At 52.9% G+C, this 10,902-nt stretch overlaps 1 protein-coding gene across 1 annotated transcript in view; it reads right to left on the bottom strand.

The window, feature by feature from the left end:
- Positions 1-4,644: 4,644 nt before the first annotated feature.
- LOC116958180 (histone deacetylase complex subunit SAP18-like) overlaps positions 4,645-10,902 on the bottom strand; it is a 17,323-nt gene continuing 11,065 nt past the window's right edge. Inside the window, exon 4 of the mRNA XM_032980678.2 lies at positions 4,645-7,634. Coding sequence (XP_032836569.1) covers positions 7,472-7,634 — 163 coding nt within the window. The 3' untranslated portion in view covers positions 4,645-7,471. The remainder of the gene's footprint in view (positions 7,635-10,902) is intronic.

Genomic DNA, 10,902 nt, shown 5'->3' on the forward strand with positions numbered 1-10,902 from the left:
CACCCTGGGGGTGTCGTGACTTGTGGACCACCTTGTTGATGGAGGACACCATGTGATGCATGGAGGTGATGGAGCGATTCAGCCCCCGCAGGGCCTCCACCTCAGCCACCTGTGACCCACCGACACAGAGCACACGACGGTGGGGTTGGTGGATCACGGTGGGGTGGGTGGAGCACACGGTGGGGTTGGTGGATCACGGTGGGGTGGGTGGAGCACGGTGGAGTGGTTGGAGCACGTCAAGATGTCTTGGTCGGCGAAGTTCACCGATCGATCGATCGACCCACCCAGCCACCTCACTCACCCAGCCACCTCACCCAGCCACTCACGCACCCAGCCACCTCACTCACCCAGCCACTCACGCACCCAGCCACCTCACTCACCCAGCCACTCACCTCACCCAGCCACCTCACCCACCCAGCCACCTCACTCACCCAGCCACTCACGCACCCAGCCACCTCACTCACCCAGCCACTCGCCTCACCCAGCCACCTCACTCACCCAGCCACCTCACCCACCCAGCCACCTCACTCACCCACCCAACCACCCCACCCAGCCACCTCACCCACCCAACCACCCCACCCAGCCACCTCACTCACCCAGCCACCTCACTCACCCAGCCACCTCACTCACCCAGCCACCTCACTCACCCAGCCACCTCACCCAGCCACCTCACCCAGCCACCTCACCCACCCAGCCACCTCACCCAACCACCTCACCCAACCACCTCACCCACCCAGCCACCTCACCCACCCAGCCACCTCACCCACCCACCCAGCCACCTCACCCACCCAGCCACCTCACTCACCCAGCCACCTCACTCACCCAGCCACCTCACCCAGCCACCCCACCCAGCCACCTCACCCAGCCACCTCACTCACCCAGCCACCTCACTCACCCAGCCACCTCACTCACCCAGCCACCTCACTCACCCAGCCACCTCACTCACCCAGCCACCTCACTCACCCAGCCACCTCACTCACCCAGCCACCTCACTCACCCAGCCACCTCACTCACCCAGCCACCTCACTCACCCAGCCACCTCACTCACCCAGCCACCTCACTCACCCAGCCACCTCACTCACCCAGCCACCTCACTCACCCAGTCACCTCACTCACCCAGCCACCTCACTCACCCAGCCACCTCACTCACCCAGCCACCTCACTCACCCAGCCACCTCACTCACCCAGCCACCTCACTCACCCAGCCACCTCACTCACCCAGCCACCTCACTCACCCAGCCACCCACCCCACCCAGCCACCTCACCCAGCCACCCACCTCACCCAGTCACCCACCTCACTCACCCAGCCACCCACCGACCCGCTCGTTCATTCGACGCCACCACACCCCCTACCTCCCCACCCCCATAACCCCGCAGAGCCGCTCAGGAAAACCGCAAAAAGCCTGCGGCCTACCACCAAACCCTGCTCACCGCCCCCTCCCCGCGCCCCGCGCCCCGCGCCCCGCGAATTTGTCCTCGCCTCTGCCGCCGAGCTCGGCTCGCCGCTCCGCTGCTCCGGCGAGAAGGAGGAGAACTCCGCGTCCCGATCGACGCCCTCCACCGCTCCCCTCAGTGACGCCGCCATGCCAAGCGCGACAGCCGCCAATTTAATTATTTATTTTACTCAACTCATTTGAATAAAAAAATTCCCGCGCTTTTTGCGGTGACGTCACCACCACTCGGCTTGCGGCGACGACGCAAGAGGCGCGTGCGGTTTTGTTCGGGGGCGAGGAGTCAGGCGTGTGACGTCATGGCGCGCTGCGTCTCCGGGGCGACATGACGTCATCACGCGTTTCGGTTATTTGTGTGTGACGTCAGATAATAGTTTGGTTCTTTCGGTAATTTTTCTTTACTTAAGGGGCCGTCCATAAATGACGTCACGCGATATTTGAAATATGACGTCACAAAGCTTTGCCCCCGCCCCCCCCCAAAAAAAACATGCTTCAAATCGCTTTAACACATTCTCCTGCGGAGGGGGCTGGTAGGAACGTCGGCTTGCCCGGTCAATGGCCAGGGTCAACAACAAGGGCGGCTGCACCACGTGGTGGTGCGTTCAGCACCACGTGGTGGTGCGTTCAGCACCACGTGGTGGTACGTTCAGCACCACGTGGTGGCGCGTTCAGCACCACGTGGTGGTGCGTTCAGCACCACCACGTGGTGGTGCGTGCAGCATCACGTGGTGGTGCGTTCAGCATCACGTGGTGGTGCGTTCACCATCACGTGGTGGTGCGTTCAGCACCACGTGGTGCGTTCAGCATCACGTGGTGGTGCGTTCATCATCACTTGGTGGTGCGTTCAGCACCACGTGGTGGTGCGTTCAGGACCACCACGTGGTGGTGCGTTCAGCACCACGTGGTGGTGCGTTCAGCACCACGTGGTGATGGTGCGTTCAGCACCAATGTGCCCGACTGTCAGGGCGGGCACGAGTCTGGCGTGAGTTGGTGAAACGTTGAGTTTTATAAGGGGGGCACCACGGGGTGACCAGGCACTACACCACCCAGCCCCTCCCCTCCAACCCCTCCCACCCCCACCCAGCCCCACCCTCCCCACCCTCTCCACCCAGCCCCACCCCTCCCATTTTATCCGGGTGTCCGGATGATACACGTGGACAGACATCCACAGACATACACAACAATGAATCCCCTGCCTCCTGTGATAATCCCGGTTGGGCTTCCAGTCCGCTACGTTTCCTGCTACCGGCACTATTGTCACATTGCAGTTGCGTATTTAATGTGGCGCTGCACTCTGATGTTGTAGGAGCGAACATTCATTGACAAGTCTATTTAACTGGCACAGCAAAAACTGACACCTTTATTCAAGGCGTCGTGTCTGCAATAACCACAACAATAACCACAACAATAACCACAACAATAACCACAACAATAACCACAACAATAACCACAACAATAACCACAACAATAACCACAACAATAACCACAACAATAACCACAACAATAACCACAACAATAACCACAACAATAACCACAACAATAACCACAACAATAACCACAACAATAACCACAACAATAACCACAACAATAACCACAACAATAACCACAACAATAACCACAACAATAACCACAACAATAACCACAACAATAACCACAACAATAACCACAACAATAACCACAACAATACCCACAACAATAACCACAACAATAACCACAACAATACCCACAACAATAACCACAACAATACCCACAACAATAACCACAACAATAACCACAACAATACCCACAACAATAACCACAACAATAACCACAACAATAACCACAACAATAACCACAACAATAACCACAACACAAGCAGTCAAAATGCAAACAAGAAGAGACAACTCTGATAATAATATTGGCACCGTCCTTGAATTTGATTGGTCCACACCAGAGACGGCTTTTCTTAGAGCCTTAAGCTGTCTCGGGTGTGGACCAATCAAATTCAAGGACAGTGCCAATATCATTATCAGAGTTGTCTCTTTTTGTTTGCATTTTGACTGCTTGTGTTGTGGTTATTGCAAACACGATGCCTTGATATAGTAATAGGTTTTACCCTTTTAACTGGCACAAAAACTGACACCTTTATTCAAGGCATCGTGTTTGCAATAACCACAACACAAGCAGTCAAAATGCAAACAAAAAGAGACAATTCTGACAATAATATTATTGGCATTGTCCTTGAATTTGATTGGTCCACACCCGAGACGGCTTTTCCTAGAGCCCTTTAGTCTCCATTGGTGTTGGACCAGAAGACGCCATAAGGCGTACAACTCAAAAACAGCGCCACCATCAGAAACGCTCAGCGGACTAATAATGAGAGACTATGGCACATCCAGGGCAAATCCATGGCTGAATGAGTGGGTGACTGAGTGGGTGGGTGAGCGAGTCAGTGAAAGAGTGGGTGGGTGAGTGACTGAGTGGGTGGGTGAGTGACTGAGTGGGTGGGTGGGTGACTGAGTGGGTGGGTGAGCGAGTCAGTGAAAGAGTGAGTGGGTGAGTGACTGAGTGGGTGGGTGACTGAGTGGGTGGGTGAGCGAGTCAGTGAAAGAGTGAGTGGGTGAGTGACTGAGTGGGTGGGTGACTGAGTGGGTGGGTGAGCGAGTCAGTGAAAGAGTGAGTGGGTGAGTGACTGAGTGGGTGGGTGACTGAGTGGGTGGGTGAGCGAGTCAGTGAAAGAGTGAGTGGGTGAGTGACTGAGTGGGTGGGTGACTGAGTGGGTGGGTGAGCGAGTCAGTGAAAGAGTGGGTGGGTGAGTGACTGAAAGGGTGGGTGACTGAGTGGGTGGGTGAGCGAGCCAGTGAAAGAGTGGGTGGGTGAGTGACCGAGTGGGTGAGCGAGTGGGTGAGTGACTGAGTGGGTGACTGAGTGGGTGACCGAGTGGGTGAGTGACTGAGTGGGTGACCGAGTGGGTGAGTGACTGAGTGGGTGAGTGACTGAGTGGGTGACTGAGTGGGTGACCGAGTGGGTGAACGAGTGGGTGAGCGAGTGGGTGAGCGAGTGGGTGAGCGACCGAGTGGGTGAGCGACCGAGTGGGTGACTGACTGAGTGACTGAGTGGGTGAGTGACTGAGTGGGTGAGTGACTGAGTGGGTGATTGAGTGGGTGAGTGACTGAGTGGGTGAGAAACAATCACAGAAGCCCAACAGCACCAATAGAATTCTCCATCACTCTTTTATTTTCTTAGAAAAGCCAAAAACACCAAGCAAGGTGGAACGTCTTCACCGCAGGGTCCTGGGTGACTCCGCAAAGACAAGGGAGATGTTGACTACCTCGCCTGGTATGCAGGAGGTCGTGGGTTTGATGTTGACTACCTCGCCTGGTGTACAGGAGGTCATGGGTTCAATGTTGAGATGTTGACTACCTCGCCTGGTGTACAGGAGGTCGTGGGTTCAATGTTGACTACCTCGACTGGTGTACAGGAGGTCGTGGGTTCAATGCTGAGATGTTGACTACCTCGCCTGGTGTACAGGAGGTCGTGGGTTCAATGCTGAGATGTTGACTACCTCGCCTGGTATACAGGCAGTCGTGGGTTCTATGTTGAGATGTTGACTACCTCGCCTGGTATACAGGCAGTCGTGGGTTCCATGTTGCGATGTTGACTACCTCGCCTGGGGTACAGGAGGTCGTGGGTTCCATCCCAGACCCTGCTGCTGCTGCTGCTGTGTATTTTGAGTCTGCGTCTCTCTCCCCGTGGTGGTCGCTGCGTGGATTTTATCACTCCGGGTCCTCCGGTTTTCCCCTCTCACGTTTAGAATCACGAGTTCAGAGTCTTTGTCTGCTGCTATCAATGACCACGTGATGGTGATGACAATGATGATGATATCAGTCACGTGGTGATGATGACGATATCAGTCACGTGATGAAGATGATGATATCAGTCACGTGGTGATGATGACGATATCAGTCACGTGATGCAGATGATGATATCAGTCACGTGGTGATGATGACGATATCAGTCACGTGATGAAGATGATGATATCAGTCACGTGGTGATGATGACGATATCAGTCACGTGGTGAAGATGATGATATCGCTTCTGATAAAATATCTACACAGCAGCTGAGTGGGATCTTACACCTGGTGACATTAACTTAGTTTAGTTTTAGTGTGGGGCTCTGTGAGTCTCTGTGGGTCTCTGTGGGTGTCTATGGGTCTCTGTGGGTCTCTGTGGGTCTCTATGGGTCTCTATGGGTCTCTATGAGTATGGGTCTCTGTGGGTCTGTGTGGGTCTCTATGAGTATGGGTCTCTGAGTATGGGTCTCTGAGTATGGGTCTCTATGAGTATGGGTCTATGAGTATGGGTCTCTATGAGTATGGGTCTCTATGAGTATGGGTCTCTATGAGTATGGGTTTGTATAGGTCTCTATGGGTCTCTGAGTATGGGTCTCTGTGAGTATGGGTCTCTATGAGTGTGGGTCTCTGAGTATGGGTTTGTATAGGTCTCTATGGGTCTCTGAGTATGGGTCTCTATGAGTATGGGTCTCTATGAGTGTGGGTCTCTATGAGTGTGGGTCTCTATGAGTATGGGTCTATGAGTATGGGTCTCTATGAGTATGGGTCTCTATGAGTATGGGTCTCTATGAGTATGGGTTTGTATAGGTCTCTATGGGTCTCTGAGTATGGGTCTCTGTGAGTATGGGTCTCTATGAGTGTGGGTCTCTGAGTATGGGTTTGTATAGGTCTCTATGGGTCTCTGAGTATGGGTCTCTATGAGTATGGGTCTCTGTGAGTATGGGTCTCTGTGTATGGGTCTCTATGAGTATGGGTCTCTGTGGGTCTGTGTGGGTCTCTATGAGTATGGGTTTGTATAGGTCTCTATGGGTCTCTGAGTATGGGTCTCTGTGAGTATGGGTCTCTGTGAGTATGGGTCTCTGTGTATGGGTCTCTATGAGTATGGGTCTCTGTGAGTATGGGTCTCTGTGAGTATGGGTCTCTGAGTATGGGTCTCTGTGAGTATGGGTCTCTATGAGTATGGGTCTCTGTGGGTCTGTGTGGGTCTCTATGAGTATGGGTTTGTATAGGTCTCTATGGGTCTCTGAGTATGGGTCTATCTGGGTGTCTACGCATCTCTGTGGGTCTCTATGGGTCTGTTGGTCTATGTGGGTCTCTACGAGACTCTCCATGTATCTCTGCGCTATCAATGTCCACGTTATGATGATGATGATGATATCAGACACTCGGTAGAGCCGCTATCACTAGTGATGGCCCAGCTCGCGTCTGATTAAATATCAACACAGTAGCTCAGTGTGGGACTACTCACACAGAGACCCACAGACTACTCACACATAGGCCCATAGACTACTCACACAGAGACCCATAGACTACTCACACAGAGACCCACAGACTACTCGCACAGATACCCACAGACTACTCACACAGAGACCCATAGACTCACACAGAGACCCATAGACTACTCATAGAGACCCATAGATTACTCACAGAGACCCACAGACTACTCACAGAGACCCACAGACTACTCACACAGAGACCCACAGGCTACTCACACAGAGACCCACAGACTACTCACACATAGGCCCATAGACTACTCACACAGAGACCCACAGACTACTCACACAGAGACCCACAGGCTACTCACACAGAGACCCACAGACTACTCACACAGAGACCCATAGACTACTTACAGACTCACACAGAGATCCACAGACTCACTGAGACCCACAGACTACTCACACAGAGACCCACAAACTCACTGAGACACTGACCCCTCACACACAGACCCATTGACTACTCACACAGAGACCCATAGACTCCTCACACAGAGACCCATAGACTACTCACACAGAGACCCACAGACTACTCACACAGAGACCCATAGACTACTCACACAGAGACCCATAGACTCCTCACACAGAGACCCATAGACTACCACCACCACCGCCACCACCCCCACCACCACCACCACCACCACCGCCACCACCATCAGTAGGCCCACCACCACCACCACCACCGCCACCACCATCAGTAGGCCCACATCCCGCGGGGCGGTGCCGGAGCCCCGACTCTGCCCGGCAGGGTGATAGCGACATCAAGGAAGTCGCCGATCTGAAACTTCTGGGAGCTGAGCGTCATGGAGTCATACGGGCCCTTCCTGCCGGACACGGTGGAGCCGATTTCCTTCACGCTGTCACGGTGAGAGACACAGACACAGGGTGAGACACAGACACACAGAGACACACACACAGAGACACACAGTGAGACACACACAGAGACACACACACAGACACAGGGTGAGACACACACAGAGACACACACACAGACACAGGGTGAGACACAGGGTGAGACACAGGGTGAGACACAGGGTGAGACACACAGACACAGAGTGAGACACACACTGGGTGAGACACAGACACAGAGACACACACAGGGTGAGACACACAGAGTGAGACACACACAGAGTGAGACACACACAGACACAGAGTGAGACACACACAGAGACACACACACAGAGTGAGACACACACAGAGACACACACAGGGTGAGACACACACAGAGAGAGACACACACAGAGTGAGACACACAGAGAGAGACACAGACACAGGGTGAGACACACACAGGGTGAGACACAGACACAGAGACACACACAGAGTGAGACACACACAGAGTGAGACACACACAGAGACACACACAGAGTGAGACACACACAGAGTGAGACACACAGAGTGAGACACACACAGAGTGAGACACAGGGTGAGACACACACACACACACAGGGTGAGACACAGGGTGAGACACACACAGAGTGAGACACAGACACAGAGTGAGACACACACAGAGTGAGACACACACAGAGTGAGACACACAGAGTGAGACACACACAGAGTGAGACACACACAGAGTGAGACAGACAGAGAGTGAGACACACACAGAGTGAGACAGACAGAGAGTGAGACACACACAGAGACACACACAGAGTGAGACACACACAGAGTGAGACACACACACAGAGACACACACAGAGTGAGACACACAGAGTGAGACACACACAGACACACACAGAGACACACACAGAGTGAGACACACACAGAGTGAGACACAGAGACACACACAGAGTGAGACACACACAGTGACACACATACACAGAGTGAGACACACACACAGTGAGACACACACAGAGTGAGACACACACACAGTGAGACACACACAGAGTGAGACACACACAGAGTGAGACACACAGAGTGAGACACACACACAGGGTGAGACACACACAGAGTGACACACACACAGAGTGAGACACACACACAGTGAGACACACACAGAGTGAGACACACACACAGTGAGACACACACAGAGTGAGACACACACAGAGTGACACACACAGAGTGAGACACACACACAGAGTGAGACATACACACAGAGTGAGACACACACACAGAGACACACACAGAGTGAGACACACACAGAGTGAGACACAGAGTGACACACACACAGAGTGACACACACAGAGTGACACACACACAGAGTGAGACACACACAGAGTGAGACACACACAGAGTGAGACACACACACAGAGTGAGACACACACACAGAGTGAGACACACATAGTGAGTGAGACACACACAGTGAGACACACACACAGTGAGACACACACACAGTGAGACACACACAGTGAGACACACACAGAGTGAGACACACACAGAGTGAGACACACAGAGTGAGACACACACACAGAGTGAGACACACACACAGAGTGAGACACACACACAGAGACACACACAGAGTGAGACACACACAGAGTGAGACACACACACAGAGTGAGACACACACACAGTGAGACACACACAGAGTGAGACACACACAGTGAGTGAGACACACACAGAGAGACACACAGAGAGTGAGACACACACACAGAGACACACACAGAGTGAGACACACACACAGAGTGAGACACACACAGAGTGACACACACAGTGAGACACACACACAGTGAGACACACACAGAGTGAGACACACACAGAGTGAGACACACACAGAGTGAGACACACACACAGTGAGACACACACAGAGTGAGACACACACAGAGTGAGACACACAGAGTGAGACACACACACAGAGTGAGACACACACACAGAGACACACACAGAGTGAGACACACACACAGAGTGAGACACACACAGAGTGAGACACACACAGAGTGAGACACACACACAGTGAGACACACACAGAGTGAGACACACACAGAGTGAGACACACAGAGTGAGACACACACACAGAGTGAGACACACACACAGAGTGAGACACACACACAGACACACACACAGAGTGAGACACACACACAGTGAGACACACACAGTGAGACACACACAGAGTGAGACACACAGAGTGAGACACACACACAGAGTGAGACACACACAGAGTGAGACACACAGAGTGAGACACACACACAGAGTGAGACACACACAGAGTGAGACACACACACAGTGAGACACACACAGAGTGAGACACACACAGAGTGAGACACACACAGAGTGAGACACACACAGTGTGAGACACAGAGTGAGACACACAGTGAGACACACACAGAGTGAGACACACACAGAGTGAGACACACACAGAGTGAGACACAGAGTGAGACACACAGTGAGACACACACAGAGTGAGACACAGAGTGAGACACACAGTGAGACACACACAGAGTGAGACACAGAGTGAGACACACACAGTGAGTGAGACACACACAGTGAGTGAGACACACACAGTGAGACACACACAGAGTGAGACACACAGAGTGAGACACACACACAGAGTGAGACACACACACAGTGAGACACACACAGAGTGAGACACACACAGAGTGAGACACACAGAGTGAGACACACACACAGAGTGAGACACACACACAGAGACACACACACAGAGACACACACAGAGTGAGACACACACAGAGTGAGACACACACAGAGTGAGACACACACACAGTGAGACACACACAGAGTGAGACACACACAGAGTGAGACACACACAGAGTGAGACACACAGAGTGAGACACACACAGTGTGAGACACAGAGTGAGACACACACAGAGTGACACACACACAGAGTGAGACACACACAGAGTGAGACACACACACAGTGAGACACACACAGAGTGAGACACACACAGAGTGAGACACACACAGAGTGAGACACAGAGTGAGACACAGAGTGAGACACACAGTGAGACACACAGTGAGACACACAGTGAGACACACACAGAGTGAGACACACAGAGTGAGACACACACAGAGTGAGACACACACAGTGAGTGAGACACACACAGTGAGTGAGACACACACAGAGTGAGACACACACAGAGTGAGACACACAGAGTGAGACACACACAGAGTGAGACACACACAGAGTGAGACACACAAAGAGTGAGACACACACACAGTGAGACACACACACAGAGA

Source organism: Petromyzon marinus, chromosome 73 (assembly GCF_048934315.1).
Source record: "Petromyzon marinus isolate PM22_M1 ecotype Great Lakes invasive population chromosome 73, UKy_Petmar_22M1.pri1.0, whole genome shotgun sequence".
NCBI classification, from domain to species: domain Eukaryota; kingdom Metazoa; phylum Chordata; class Hyperoartia; order Petromyzontiformes; family Petromyzontidae; genus Petromyzon; species Petromyzon marinus.